General features: G+C 46.3%; 1 protein-coding gene across 1 annotated transcript in view; it reads right to left on the reverse strand.

Moving 5' to 3' along the window:
• The window catches only part of aldh8a1 (aldehyde dehydrogenase 8 family, member A1), a 31,751-nt gene extending 15,340 nt beyond the window's left edge, over positions 1–16,411 (reverse strand). Inside the window, exons 1-3 of the mRNA XM_064991773.1 lie at positions 16,110–16,411; positions 15,871–16,024; positions 1,216–1,363 (exon numbers count right to left, since the gene is read on the reverse strand). Of these exons, the coding sequence (XP_064847845.1) occupies positions 1,216–1,363; positions 15,871–16,017 (295 nt within the window). The 5' untranslated portion in view covers positions 16,018–16,024; positions 16,110–16,411. The remainder of the gene's footprint in view (positions 1–1,215; positions 1,364–15,870; positions 16,025–16,109) is intronic.
• Positions 16,412–17,251: the final 840 nt, after the last annotated feature.

The raw sequence follows: 17,251 nt of genomic DNA on the forward strand, positions 1-17,251 counted from the left end.
ACAGGAGGTAACGGTTTAACCTGGAACACAGATACACAGGAGGTAACGGGTTTACCTGGAACACAGACAGATACACAGGAGGAAACGGTTTAACCTGGAACACAGACAGATACACAGGAGGTAACGGGTTTAACCTGGAACACAGATACACAGGAGGTAACGGTTTTACCTGGAACACAGACAGATACACAGGAGGTAATGGGTTTACCTGGAACACAGACAGATACACAGGAGGTAACGGGTTTACCTGGAACACAGACACACAGGAGGTAACGGGTTTACCTGGAACACAGTCAGATACACAGGAGGTAACGGGTTTACCTGGAACAGAGTCACACAGGAGGTAACGGTTTTACCTGGAACACAGTCAGATACACAGGAGGTAATGGGTTTACCTGGAACACAGACAGATACACAGGAGGTAATGGGTTTACCTGGAACACAGACACACAGGAGGTACCGGTTTTACCTGGAACACAGACAGATACACAGGAGGTAATGGGTTTACCTGGAACACAGACAGATACACAGGAGGTAACGGGTTTACCTGGAACACAGACACACAGGAGGTACCGGTTTAACCTGGAACACAGACAGATACACAGGAGGTAACTGTTTTACCTGGAACACAGTCAGACACACCAGGAGGTAACGGTTTTACCTGGAACACAGTAATACAGTCGCAGGAGAAATCTGTTTAACCTGGAACACAGTAATAGTCGCAGGAGGAAACTGTTTTACCTGGAACACAGTAATAGTCGCAGGAGGAAATTGTTTAACCTGGAACACAGTAATACAATCGCAGGAGGAAACTGTTTTACCTGGAACACGGGTAATAGTCGCAGGAGAAAATTGTTTAACCTGGAACACAGTAATACAATCGCAGGAGGAAACTGCTTTACCTGGAACACAGTAATAGTCGCAGGAGGAAACTGTTTTACCTGGAACACGGGTAATAGTCGCAGGAGAAAATTGTTTAACCTGGAACACAGTAATACAATCGCAGGAGGAAACTGCTTTACCTGGAACACAGTAATACAATCGCAGGACAAATCTGTTTAATTTCAGCAAGGTAACAATGTTGTAATGTCAAGCACAATCAAAGGTTATGGTGTCTTTAAGAGTCAGAACGTCTCAATGTATAATCAAATAGTCTTGTTGTGGTCCAAACTTCCCAGCCAAATTTCCATCAGATCAGGGGTTAGGGGTCAGCACCTTGGTCTCGTGACTCTGCCTGGGCCAACTCTTCCAGCTGAGCTTCCATCAGGTCAGCCAGTTTTTTCATCGCTTGACCTCTCTCAGCTGGGCTACGGGCTGACCAATCAGGGAATGCCTCTCTAGCGGCCTGCACCGCAGCCTCCACCTGCAACCAATCAGGACAGGGTTGGCGTGTGTGTCTGTCAAGCCAAACGTCATGTAACTGCAGTCCATAAACAGAGGTGGAAAAAGTAACCAATTGTCATACTTGAGTAAAAGTAATTATACCTTAATAGAAAATGACTCAAGTAAAAGTGAAGGTCACCCAGTAAAATACTACTTGAGTAAAAGTCTAAAAGTATTTGGTTTTAAATGTACTTGAGTATCAAAAGTATAAATATAAATAATTTAAAATGTCTTATATTAAGCAAAGCAGACAACACGATTTTCTTGTTTTTTAAATGTACAGATGGGCACAGTTCAACACTCAGACATAATTTACAAACGAAGCATGTGTGTTTAGTGAGTCCTCCAGATCAGAGGCAGTAGGGATGACCAGGGATGTTCTCTGTTTAGTGAGTCCTCCAGATCAGAGGCAGTAGGGATGACCAGGGATGTTCTCTGTTTAGTGAGTCCTCCAGATCAGAGGCAGTAGGGATGACCAGGGATGTTCTCTGTTTAGTGAGTCCACCAGATCAGAGGCAGTAGGGATGACCATGGATGTTCTCTGTTTAGTGAGTCCACCAGATCAGAGGCAGTAGGGATGACCAGGGATGTTCTCTGTTTAGTGAGTCCTCCAGATCAGAGGCAGTAGGGATGACCAGGGATGTTCTCTGTTTTGTGAGTCCTCCAGATCAGAGGCAGTAGGGATGACCAGGGATATTCTCTGTTTAGTGAGTCCTCCAGATCAGAGGCAGTAGGGATGACCAGGGATGTTCTCTGTTTAGTGAGTCCTCCAGATCAGAGGCAGTAGGGAGGACCAGGGATATTCTCTGTTTAGTGAGTCCTCCAGATCAGAGGCAGTAGGGATGACCAGCTATGTTCTCTGTTTAGTGAGTCCTCCAGATCAGAGGCAGTAGGGATGACCAGGGATGTTCTCTGTTTAGTGAGTCCTCCAGATCAGAGGCAGTAGGGATGACCAGGGATGTTCTCTGTTTAGTGGGTCTGCCAGATCAGAGGCAGTAGGGAGAAGCACCAGACACACCCAACCCAAACTAGACAGTACGAAACACCAGACACACCCATCCCAAACTAGACAGTACAAAACACCAGACACACCCATCCCAAACTAGACAGTATGAAACACCAGACACACCCAACCCAAACTAGACAGTATGAAACACCAGACACACCCATCCCAAACTAGACAGTATGAAACACCAGACACACCCAACCCAAACTAGACAGTATGAAACACCAGACACACCCAACCCAAACTAGACAGTATGAAACACCAGACACACCCAACCCAAACTAGACAGTATGAAACACCAGACACACCCAACCCAAACTAGACAGTACGAAACACCAGACACACCCATCCCAAACTAGACAGTACGAAACACCAGACACACCCATCCCAAACTAGACAGTACGAAACACCAGACACACCCATCCCAAACTAGACAGTACGAAACACCAGACACACCCAACCCAAACTAGACAGTATGAAACACCAGACACACCCAACCCAAACTAGACAGTACGAAACACCAGACACACCCAACCCAAACTAGACAGTACGAAACACCAGACACACCCATCCCAAACTAGACAGTACGAAACACCAGACACACCCATCCCAAACTAGACAGTACGAAACACCAGACACACCCATCCCAAACTAGACAGTACGAAACACCAGACACACCCAACCCAAACTAGACAGTATGAAACACCAAACACACCCAACCCAAACTAGACAGTACGAAACACCAGACACACCCATCCCAAACTAGACAGTACGAAACACCAGACACACCCATCCCAAACTAGACAGTATGAAACACCAGACACACCCATCCCAAACTAGACAGTACGAAACACCAGACACACCCAACCCAAACTAGACAGTACGAAACACCAGACACACCCAACCCAAACTAGACAGTACGAAACACCAGACACACCCATCCCAAACTAGACAGTACGAAACACCAGACACACCCATCCCAAACTAGACAGTACGAAACACCAGACACACCCAACCCAAACTACTATGTTGAGAAACACCAGACACACCCAACCCAAACTAGACAGTATGAAACACCAGACACACCCATCCCAAACTAGACAGTACGAAACACCAGACACACCCATCCCAAACTAGACAGTACGAAACACCAGACACACCCATCCCAAACTAGACAGTATGAAACACCAGACACACCCAACCCAAACTAGACAGTACGAAACACCAGACACACCCATCCCAAACTAGACAGTACGAAACACCAGACACACCCAACCCAAACTAGACAGTACGAAACACCAGACACACCCATCCCAAACTAGACAGTATGAAACACCAGACACACCCATCCCAAACTAGACAGTACGAAACACCAGACACACCCAACCCAAACTAGACAGTACGAAACACCAGACACACCCATCCCAAACTAGACAGTACGAAACACCAGACACACCCATCCCAAACTAGACAGTACGAAACACCAGACACACCCATCCCAAACTAGACAGTATGAAACACCAGACACACCCATCCCAAACTAGACAGTACGAAACACCAGACACACCCAACCCAAACTACTATGTTGAGAAGCACCAGACACACCCATCCCAAACTACTATGTTGAGAAGCACCAGACACACCCAACCCAAACTACTATGTTGAGAAGCACCAGACACACCCAACCCAAACTACTATGTTGAGAAGCACCAGACACACCCATCCCAAACTACTATGTTGAGAAACACCAGACACACCCAACCCAAACTACTATGTTGAGAAGCACCAGACACACCCAACCCAAACTACTATGTTGAGAAACACCAGACACACCCATCCCAAACTACTATGTTGAGAAACACCAGACACACCCAACCCAAACTAGACAGTACGAAACACCAGACACACCCAACCCAAACTAGACAGTACGAAACACCAGACACACCCAACCCAAACTAGACAGTACGAAACACCAGACACACCCAACCCAAACTACTATGTTGAGAAACACCAGACACACCCATCCCAAACTACTATGTTGAGAAGCACCAGACACACCCAACCCAAACTACTATGTTGAGAAGCACCAGACACACCCAACCCAAACTACTATGTTGAGAAGCACCAGACACACCCATCCCAAACTACTATGTTGAGAAACACCAGACACACCCAACCCAAACTACTATGTTGAGAAGCACCAGACACACCCAACCCAAACTACTATGTTGAGAAACACCAGACACACCCATCCCAAACTACTATGTTGAGAAACACCAGACACACCCAACCCAAACTAGACAGTACGAAACACCAGACACACCCAACCCAAACTAGACAGTACGAAACACCAGACACACCCAACCCAAACTAGACAGTACGAAACACCAGACACACCCAACCCAAACTAGACAGTATGAAACACCAGACACACCCATCCCAAACTAGACAGTACGAAGCACCAGACACACCCATCCCAAACTACTATGTTGAGAAACACCAGACACACCCATCCCAAACTAGACAGTATGAAACACCAGACACACCCATCCCAAACTAGACAGTACGAAACACCAGACACACCCATCCCAAACTAGACAGTACGAAACACCAGACACACCCATCCCAAACTAGACAGTATGAAACACCAGACACACCCATCCCAAACTAGACAGTACGAAACACCAGACACACCCAACCCAAACTAGACAGTACGAAACACCAGACACACCCATCCCAAACTAGACAGTATGAAACACCAGACACACCCATCCCAAACTAGACAGTACGAAACACCAGACACACCCAACCCAAACTAGACAGTATGAAACACCAGACACACCCATCCCAAACTAGACAGTACGAAACACCAGACACACCCGTCCCAAACTAGACAGTACGAAGCACCAGACACACCCAACCCAAACTAGACAGTACGAAACACCAGACACACCCATCCCAAACTAGACAGTACGAAGCACCAGACACACCCAACCCAAACTAGACAGTATGAAACACCAGACACACCCAACCCAAACTAGACAGTATGAAACACCAGACACACCCAACCCAAACTAGACAGTACGAAACACCAGACACACCCAACCCAAACTAGACAGTACGAAGCACCAGACACACCCAACCCAAACTACTATGTTGAGAAGCACCAGACACATCCAACCCAAACTAGACAGTACAAAACACCAGACACACCCAACCCAAACTAGACAGTACGAAACACCAGACACACCCAACCCAAACTAGACAGTACAAAACACCAGACACACCCAACCCAAACTAGACAGTATGAAACACCAGACACACCCAACCCAAACTAGACAGTATGAAACACCAGACACACCCATCCCAAACTAGACAGTATGAAACACCAGACACACCCATCCCAAACTAGACAGTATGAAACACCAGACACACCCATCCCAAACTAGACAGTACGAAACACCAGACACACCCAACCCAAACTAGACAGTATGAAACACCAGACACACCCATCCCAAACTAGACAGTATGAAACACCAGACACACCCAACCCAAACTAGACAGTATGAAACACCAGACACACCCAACCCAAACTAGACAGTATGAAACACCAGACACACCCATCCCAAACTAGACAGTATGAAACACCAGACACACCCATCCCAAACTAGACAGTATGAAACACCAGACACACCCATCCCAAACTAGACAGTATGAAACACCAGACACACCCAACCCAAACTAGACAGTATGAAACACCAGACACACCCATCCCAAACTAGACAGTATGAAACACCAGACACACCCATCCCAAACTAGACAGTACGAAACACCAGACACACCCATCCCAAACTAGACAGTATGAAACACCAGACACACCCATCCCAAACTAGACAGTATGAAACACCAGACACACCCATCCCAAACTAGACAGTACAAAACACCAGACACACCCATCCCAAACTAGACAGTATGAAACACCAGACACACCCATCCCAAACTAGACAGTATGAAACACCAGACACACCCATCCCAAACTAGACAGTACAAAACACCAGACACACCCATCCCAAACTAGACAGTATGAAACACCAGACACACCCAACCCAAACTAGACAGTACGAAACACCAGACACACCCATCCCAAACTAGACAGTACAAAACACAAGACACACCCATCCCAAACTAGACAGTACGAAACACCAGACACACCCATCCCAAACTAGACAGTATGAAACACCAGACACACCCAACCCAAACTAGACAGTATGAAACACCAGACACACCCAACCCAAACTAGACAGTACGAAACACCAGACACACCCAACCCAAACTAGACAGTACGAAACACCAGACACACCCATCCCAAACTAGACAGTATGAAACACCAGACACACCCATCCCAAACTAGACAGTATGAAACACCAGACACACCCAACCCAAACTAGACAGTATGAAACACCAGACACACCCAACCCAAACTAGACAGTATGAAACACAAGACACACCCATCCCAAACTAGACAGTATGAAACACCAGACACACCCAACCCAAACTAGACAGTACGAAACACCAGACACACCCATCCCAAACTAGACAGTATGAAACACCAGACACACCCAACCCAAACTAGACAGTATGAAACACCAGACACACCCAACCCAAACTAGACAGTACGAAACACCAGACACACCCATCCCAAACTAGACAGTATGAAACACCAGACACACCCAACCCAAACTAGACAGTACGAAACACCAGACACACCCATCCCAAACTAGACAGTACGAAACACCAGACACACCCATCCCAAACTAGACAGTATGAAACACCAGACACACCCAACCCAAACTACTACAGCGCCTTCGCAAAGTATTCAGACTCCTTGACTTTTTCCACATTTTGTTACATTCCATCCTTATTCTAAAATGGATTAAATTGTTATACAATCAAACACACATAATGACAAAGGAAAAACTGGTTTAATTAAATGTTATATGAAAAGAAAATGTAATATCATGTTTACATAAGTATTACATTGTCAGGTGAGATGCTGCTGGAGAGGAGAAGCAGGTATGGGGAGTCAAACATTGAATTATAACGGACAGAGACAGACAGGAACTGCATCAGAAATACATTCAAAAGACAAAAACAATCAATGCAGCAGCTGGGAACAGACAAATATAGTGGAGGAAATGAACAGGTGATGAGGGAGTCCAGGTGAGTCCAATAACGCTGATGCGAGTGACGAGGGAGGGCAGGTGTGTGATGGAGGGCAGGTGTGAGTGACGAGGGAGGGCAGGTGTGTGATGGAGGGCAGGTGTGAGTGACGAGGGAGGGCAGGTGTGTGATGGAGGGCATGTATGTGATTTAGGGCAGGTGTGAGTGACGAGGGAGGGCAGGTGTGTGATGGAGGGCAGGTGTGAGTGACGAGGGAGGGCAGGTGTGTGATGGAGGGCAGGTGTGAGTGACGAGGGAGGGCAGGTGTGTGATGGAGGGCAGGTGTGAGTGACGAGGGAGGGCAGGTGTGTGATGGAGGGCAGGTGTGAGTGACGAGGGAGGGCAGGTGTGTGATGGAGGGCAGGTGTGAGTGACGAGGGAGGGCAGGGGTGTGATGGAGGGCAGGTGTGAGTGACGAGGGAGGGCAGGTGTGTGATGGAGGGCAGGTGTGAGTGACGAAGGAGGGCAGGTGTGAGTGATGGAGGGCAGGTGTGAGTGATGGAGGGCAGGTGTGAGTGATGGAGGGCAGGTGTGAGTGACGAGGGAGGGCAGGTGTGAGTGACGAGGGAGGGCAGGTGTGTGATGGAGGGCAGGTGTGAGTGATGGAGGGCAGGTGTGTGATGGAGGGCAGGTGTGAGTGACGAGGGAGGGCAGGTGTGAGTGATGGAGGGCAGGTGTGAGTGATGGAGGGCAGGTGTGAGTGATGGAGGGCAGGTGTGAGTGATGGAGGGCAGGTGTGAGTGACGATGGAGGGCAGGTGTGAGTGACGAGGGAGGGCAGGTGTGAGTGACGAGGGAGGGCAGGTGTGAGTGACGAGGGAGGGCAGGTGTGAGTGACGGAGGGCAGGTGTGAGTGATGGAGGGCAGGTGTGAGTGATGGAGGGCAGGAGCGTGTGATGGAGGGCAGGTGTGAGTGACGAGGGAGGGCATGTGTGTGATGGAGGGCAGGTGTGAGTGACGAGGGAGGGCAGGTGTGTGATGGAGGGCAGGTGTGAGTGACGAGGGAGGGCAGGTGTGAGTGATGGAGGGCAGGTGTGAGTGATAGAGGGCAGGTGTGAGTGATGGAGGGCAGGTGTGAGTGATGGAGGGCAGGTGTGAGTGATGGAGGGCAGGTGTGTGTGACGATGGAGGGCAGGTGTGAGTGATGGAGGGCAGGTGTGAGTGACGAGGGAGGGCAGGTGTGAGTGACGAGGGAGGGCAGGTGTGAGTGACGAGGGAGGGCAGGTGTGAGTGACGAGGGAGGGCAGGAGCGTGTGATGCAGGGTAATCTGGCACCCTCTAGTGCCAGGGGAAGGGAAGAGCGGGAGCAGACGTGACATTACATAAGTAAGACCCTTTACTAAGTACTTTGTTGAAGCACCTTTGGCAGCGATTACAGCCTGGAGTCTTCTGGGTATTGACGCTACAAGCTTGGCACACCTGTATTTGGGGAGTTTCTCCCATTCTTCTCTGCAGATCCTCTCAAGCTCTGTCTGGTTGGATAAGGAGCATTGCTGCACAGCTATTTTCAGGTCTCTCCAGAGATGTTTGATCGGGTTCAAGTCCGGGCTCTGGCTGGGCCACTCAAGGACATTCAGAGACTTGTCCCGAAGCCACTCCTGCGTTGTCTAGGCTGTGTGCTTAGGGTTGTTGTCTTGTTGGAAGGTGAACCTTGGCCCCAGTCTGAGGGCCTGAGCTCTGGAGCAGATCAAGGATCTCTCTGTACTTTGCTGCATTTATTCATTTATTATTTTTATTTTATTTCACCTTTTTTTTAACCAGGTAGACTAGTTGAGAACAAGTTCTCATTTACAACTGAGACCTGGCCAAGATAAAGCAAAGCAGTTTAACACATACAACAACACAGAGTTACACATGGAGAAAAACAAACATACAGTCAATAATACAGTAGAAAATAGTATATATACAATGAGTGTAAATGAGGTAAGATAAGGGAGGTAAGGCAATAAATAGGCCATGGTGGTGATGTAATTACAATTTAGCAATTACACATTGGAATGGTAGATGTGCAGAAGATGAATGTACAAGTAGAGATACTGGGGTGCAAAGGAGCAAGATAAATAAATAAATACATTATGGGGATGAGGTAGTTGGATGGGCTGTTTACAGATGGGCTATGTGCAGGTGCAGTGATCTGTGAGCTGCTCTGACAGCTGGTGCTTAATACTAGTGAGGGAGATATGAGTCTCCAGCTTCAGAGATTTTTGCAGTTCGTTCCAGTCATTGGCAGCAGAGAACTGGAAGGAAAGGCGACAAAAGGAGGAATTGACTTTGGGGGTGACCAGTGAGATATACCTGCTGGAGCACGTGCTACAGGTGGGTGCTGCTATGGTGACCAGTGATCTGAGATAAGGTGGGACTTTACCTAGAAAATTCTTGTAGATGGCCTGGAGCCAGAGGGCCAGCCGACTAGAGCACACAGGTCACAGTGGTGGGTAGTATATGGGGCTTTGGTGACAAAACAGATGGCACTTTGATAGACTGCATCCAGTTTGTTGAGTAGAGTGTTGGATGCTATTTTGTAAATGACATCGCCGAAGTTGAGGATCGGTAGGATGGTCAGTTTTATGAGGCTATGTTTGGCAGCATGAGTGAAGGGTGCTTTGTTGCGTTCATATTTCCAGTCCCTGCTGCTGAAAAACATCCCCACAGCATGCTGCTGCCACCACCTGGTGCCAGGTTTCCTCCAGACGTGATGCTTGGCATTCAGGCCAAAGAGTTCAATCTTGGTTTCATCAGATCAGAGAATTTTGCTTCTCATGGTCTGAGTACTTTAAGTGCCTTCTGGCAAACTCCAAGCGGGCTGTCATGTGCCTTTTACTGAGGAGTGGCTTCCATCTGGCCACTCTACCATAAAGGCCTGCTTGGTGGAGTGCTGCAGAGATGAGAGAACCTTCCAGAAGGACAACCATCTCCACAGAGGAAGTCTGGAGCTCTGTCAGAGTGACCATCGGGTTCTTGGTCACCTCCCTGACCAAGGCCCTTCTCCCCCAATTGCTCAGTTAGTCTGTGCGGCCAGCTCAAGGAAGAGTCTTAGTTGTTCCAAACTTCTTCAATTTAAGAATGATGGAGGCCACTGTGTTCTTGGGGACCTTCAATGCTGCAGAAATGTTTTGGTACCCTTCCCCAGATCTGTGCCTCGACACAATCCTGTCTCGGAGCTCTATGGACAATTTCTTCAACCTCATGGCTTGGTTTTTGCTCTGACATGCACCTGTCAACTGTGGGACCTTATATAGACAGGTGTGTGCATTTCCAAATCATGTCCAATCAATTGACCACAGGTGGACTCCATCAAGTTGTAGAAACATCTCAAGGAAGATCAGTGGAAACAGGATGCACTGGAAATACATTTAGTCTCATAGCAAAGGGTCTGAATACTTATGTAAATAAGGTATTTCATTTTTTAAATGTTTTAATAAAACTGCAAACATTTCTAAAAACCTGTTTTCACTTTGTCATTATTGGGTATTGTGATGTCATTATGGGGTATTGTGATGTCATTATGGGGTATTGTGATGTCATTATGGGGTATTGTGATGTCATTATGTATTAGCTAAAGCTAACTCTCTCTCCTCTGCTCTCATCCTTCTAGACCTATCGGCTGCCTTCGATACTGTGAACCATCAGATCCTCCTCTCCACCCTCTCCGAGTTGGGCATCTCCGGCGCGGCCCACGCTTGGATTGCGTCCTACCTGACAGGTCGCTCCTACCAGGTGGCGTGGCGAGAATCTGTCTCCTCGCCACGCGCTCTCACCACTGGTGTCCCCCAGGGCTCTGTTCTAGGCCCTCTCCTATTCTCGCTATACACCAAGTCACTTGGCTCTGTCATAACCTCACATGGTCTCTCCTATCATTGCTATGCAGACGACACACAATTAATCTTCTCCTTTCCCCCTTCTGATGACCAGGTGGCGAATCGCATCTCTGCATGTCTGGCAGACATATCAGTGTGGATGACGGATCACCACCTCAAGCTGAACCTCGGCAAGACGGAGCTGCTCTTCCTCCCGGGAAGGACTGCCCGTTCCATGATCTCGCCATCACGGTTGACAACTCCAGTGTGTCCTCCTCCCAGAGCGCTAAGAACCTTGGCGTGATCCTGGACAACACCCTGTCGTTCTCAACCAACATCATGGCGGTGGCCCGTTCCTGTAGGTTCATGCTCTACAACATCCGCAGAGTACGACCCTGCCTCACCCAGGAAGCGGCGCAGGTCCTAATCCAGGCACTTGTCATCTCCCGTCTGGATTACTGCAACTCGCTGTTGGCTGGGCTCCCTGCCTGTGCCATTAAACCCCTACAACTCATCCAGAACGCCGCAGCCCGTCTGGTGTTCAACCTTCCCAAGTTCTCTCACGTCACCCCGCTCCTCCGCTCTCTCCACTGGCTTCCAGTTGAAGCTCGCATCCGCTACAAGACCATGGTGCTTGCCTACGGAGCTGTGAGGGGAACGGCACCGCAGTACCTCCAGGCTCTGATCAGGCCCTACACCCAAGCAAGGGCACTGCGTTCATCCTCCTCTGGCCTGCTCGCCTCCCTACCATTGAGGAAGTACAGTTCCCGCTCAGCCCAGTCAAAACTGTTCGCTGCTCTGGCCCCCAATGGTGGAACAAACTCCCTCACGACGCCAGGACAGCGGAGTCAATCACCACCTTCCGGAGACACCTGAAACCCCACCTCTTCAAGGAATACCTAGGATAGGATAAGTAATCCTTCTCACCCCCCCCCTTAATGACTTAGATGCACTATTGTAAAGTGGCTGTTCCACTGGATGTCAGAAGGTGAATTCACCAATTTGTAAGTCGCTCTGGATAAGAGCGTCTGCTAAATGACTTAAATGTAAATGTAAATTATGGGGTATTGTGATGTCCTTATGGGGTATTGTGATGTCATTATGGGGTATTGTGGTGTCCTTATGGGGTATTGTGATGTCATTATGGGGTATTGTGATGTCATTATTGGGTATTGTGATGTCATTATGGGGTATTGTGATGTCCTTATGGGGTATTGTGATGTCCTTATGGGGTATTGTGATGTCATTATGGGGTATTGTGGTGTCCTTATGGGGTATTGTGATGTCCTTATGGGGTATTGTGATGTCCTTATGGGGTATTGTGATGTCATTATGGGGTATTGTGGTGTCCTTATGGGGTATTGTGATGTCCTTATGGGGTATTGTGATGTCATTATGGGGTATTGTGGTGTCCTTATGGGGTATTGTGATGTCCTTATGGGGTATTGTGATGTCCTTATGGGGTACTGTGTGTAGATTGATGAAGAAACAAATATATTTGAACATTTTTAAAATAAGGCTGTAACGTAACAAAATGTGGAAAAAGTCAGGGGGTCTGAATACTTTCTGAATGCACTGTGTGTTGAGAAACACCAGACACTCCAACCCAAACTAGACAGTACAAAACACCAGACACTCCAACCCAAACTAGACAGTACAAAACACCAGACACTCCAACCCAAACTAGACAGTACAAAGCACCAGACACTCCAACCCAAACTAGACAGTACAAAACACCAGACACTCCAACCCAAACTAGACAGTACAAAACACCAGACACTCCAACCCAAACTAGACAGTACAAAACACCAGACAGACACTCCAACCCAAACTAGACAGTACAAAACACCAGACACTCCAACCCAAACTAGACAGTACAAAACACCAGACACTCCAACCCAAACTAGACAGTGAGAAAACACCAGATACTCCAACCCAAACTAGACAGTACAAAACACCAGACACTCCAACCCAAACTAGACAGTGAGAAAACACCAGATACTCCAACCCAAACTAGACAGTACGAAACACCAGACACTCCAACCCAAACTAGACAGTACAAAACACCAGACACTCCAACCCAAACTAGACAGTACAAAACACCAGACACTCCAACCCAAACTAGACAGTGAGAAAACACAACCCAAACTAGACAGTGAAAAACAACAAAGGTATTTTAACTGCGTCTTGGCTTTCCAGCATTTAACCAACCTAATTTCTTACTTGAACATGTTGTGTGAGTTTAATAGAACGACTAGACCCGGGTCCATTGAACGAGCAGTTGTTTAATCATTAGCTGTCCGTCTGTTGACTTTGCACAGAGCAAAGGTACATCTCTGTGACTCAGCAGGAGGACATAGACAGAATCATTTAAGGTATACACTTGTCAGAATATCAGAATATCATGCATTACGTCAGCTCATATGAATCATTATGTCAGCTCATATCATACATTATGTCAGCTCATACCATACATTATGTCAGCTCATATCATGCATTATGTCAGCTCATACCATACATTATGTCAGCTCATACCATACATTACGTCAGCTCATACCATACATTATGTCAGCTCATACCATACATTACGTCAGCTCATACCATACATTATGTCAGCTCATACCATACATTATGTCAGCTCATACCATACATTATGTCAGCTCATACCATACATTATGTCAGCTCATATCATGCATTACGTCAGCTCATACCATACATTATGTCAGCTCATACCATACATTATGTCAGCTCATACCATACATTATGTCAGCTCATACCATACATTACGTCAGCTCATACCATACATTATGTCAGCTCATACCATACATTACGTCAGCTCATACCATACATTATGTCAGCTCATACCATACATTATGTCAGCTCATATCATGCATTACGTCAGCTCATACCATACATTATGTCAGCTCATACCATACATTATGTCAGCTCATACCATACATTATGTCAGCTCATATCATGCATTATGTCAGCTCATATCATGCATTATGTCAGCTCATACCATACATTATGTCAGCTCATATCATGCATTACGTCAGCTCATACCATACATTATGTCAGCTCATATCATGCATTATGTCAGCTCATACCATACATTATGTCAGCTCATATCATGCATTATGTCAGCTCATATCATGCATTACGTCAGCTCATACCATACATTATGTCAGCTCATATCATGCATTATGTCAGCTCATATCATGCATTACGTCAGCTCATACCATACATTATGTCAGCTCATATCATGCATTACGTCAGCTCATATCATGCATTACGTCAGCTCATATCATGCATTACGTCAGCTCATATCATGCATTATGTCAACTCATATCATGCATTATGTCAGCTCATATCATGCATTATGTCAACTCATATCATGCATTATGTCAGCTCATACCATGCATTACGTCAGCTCATACCATGCATTACATCAGCTCATATGAAGCATTATGTCAGCTCATACCATGCATTATGTCAGCTCATACCATGCATTATGTCAGCTCATATCATGCATTATGTCAGCTCATATCATGCATTATGTCAGCTCATACCATGCATTATGTCAGCTCATATGAAGCATTATGTCAGCTTATATCATGCATTACGTCAGCTCATACCATGCATTATGTCAGCTCATATCATGCATTATGTCAGCTCATACCATGCATTATGTCAGCTCATACCATGCATTATGTCAGCTCATACCATGCATTATGTCAACTCATACCATGCATTATGTCAACTCATATCATGCATTACGTCAGCTCATATCATGCATTACGTCAGCTCATACCATGCATTATGTCAGCTCATATCATGCATTATGTCAGCTCATATCATGCATTATGTCAGCTCATATCATGCATTACGTCAGCTCTTACCATGCATTATGTCAGCTCATATCATGCATTATGTCAGCTCATATCATGCATTATGTCAGCTCATATCATGCATTATGTCAGCTCATATCATACATTATGTCAGCTCATATCATGCATTACGTCAGCTCATACCATGCATTATGTCAGCTCATATCATGCATTACGTCAGCTCATATCATGCATTATGTCAGCTCATATCATACATTACGTCAGCTCATATCATGCTGTCTTGTACTTTCTCCAGTATGTATGGGGTTGCCTATAGGCCTTCAGTATTTAGTGTGTCAAATCACACAACGTGATAGATTGTCCCACTTCGTGTAAGTACATGATAGATACATTGTATCGTAATATCATTACTACTACACTACATTGTAGCGACACTTGAACACGTAGGCTATCGGGGTTAACTACTGCTAAATGACTTAAATGTAAATGTAAATGTACACGCCCAATACACAGCTAAGGGATAAATTAACATTTAATGTCTGTAGCAACGAAATGCAAAACGACAGACAGATTCATCTGAGGACGACCATAGGATCACGCGTCGCTCCTAACCTCACCTCATCCGTTCCGCTGTCGGGCACTTTGCAGTAGACCTCCCCGGTGGAAGGGTCGTAGGAGTCGATGTGTCGGGAGCACGGGACGAACTTTCCTCCGATGTAGTTCTCAAGAACGAGGTGTGTTCGGTGGTCAGCGGTCTTCGACATGGCTCGGCTGGCAAATAGTGTTATTATGAAGATTATACTGTTAAAATAATGGCGAGTTGAGGTAGAGACCAGGATGAGAAAATATAAATCACCTGTGGAGACACTCGGCTCGCAGGTACAGATGTTCTCACTTCTCACCGATCAATTAAAACGCGTGAAGTAACGGGTCCCTGGAGTCCCTCCCACTTTACAACCAGTGTCGGGTCGCCGTCCCAAAAGACAGCCTACTTTATCACTACTTGATGCACAACATTAGAACAGAACTCATAGGGCTCTGGTCCAAAAATAGGGAACTATAAAGGGAAAAAGGGAGGTCTTTAGGAATTGTTGTCAGTGTTGTCATTCGGGTCATCTGGTCCAAAGGTATTGTAGTTATTGCCATGGACCAATAGAAACTTCTAAAATTGTTATTGACGGGACAAGGCACCAATCGTTGTGGAGTGGAGGCGGGACGTTGATAGTATACGATTTTCAATAACTTGCATAGCATACATAAAATAAACTCGATCCACTTTTCTAGATCCCCTACAATACAGTCCCACAGTGGAGGTGTCATAACACCCATAAAACCTAGCAGTCAAATAGGGAAATGGTTCCAATCATTTTTCCACCATTCATTTCTCTCATAGGGGCCCTAAAATTTGTCAAAGACTCCAGCCACCCCAGTCATAGACTGTCCTCTCTGCTACCAGAGCTCCAAGTCTAGGTCCAAAACGCTTCTTAACAGCTTCCACCCCCAAGCCATAAGACTCCTGAACAGCTAATGAATTGGCTTCCCAGACATGCCCCCCCCCCACATCTCACTTTAACTCTACCTGCATGTACACTACCGTTCAAAAGTTTTGGGTCACTTAGACATGTCCTTATTTTTTAAAGAAAAGCACAGTTTTTGTCCATTAAAATAGTATCACAAATTGATCAGAAATACAGTGTAGACATTGTTAATGTTGTAAATTACTATTGTACCTGGGAACGGAAAATGTTTAATGAAATATCTACATAGGCGAACAGAGGCCCATTATCAGCAACCATCACTCCTGTGTTCCAATGGCACGTTGTGTTAGCTAATCCTAGTGTATCATTTTAAAAGGCTAATTGATGATTAGAAAACCCCTTCTGCTGTTATGCTTGTGTAGCGTGGTTCGTTCTGTGTTGTGTACTTTTAATTAGGATGCTGCCACAACTGGAGGTCTGCTGTTTGAATTATTTTTATTTTCCCTGAACACGAAGAGAC

This window comes from Oncorhynchus masou, chromosome 16 (genome assembly GCF_036934945.1).
Source record: "Oncorhynchus masou masou isolate Uvic2021 chromosome 16, UVic_Omas_1.1, whole genome shotgun sequence".
Classification (NCBI taxonomy): domain Eukaryota; kingdom Metazoa; phylum Chordata; class Actinopteri; order Salmoniformes; family Salmonidae; genus Oncorhynchus; species Oncorhynchus masou.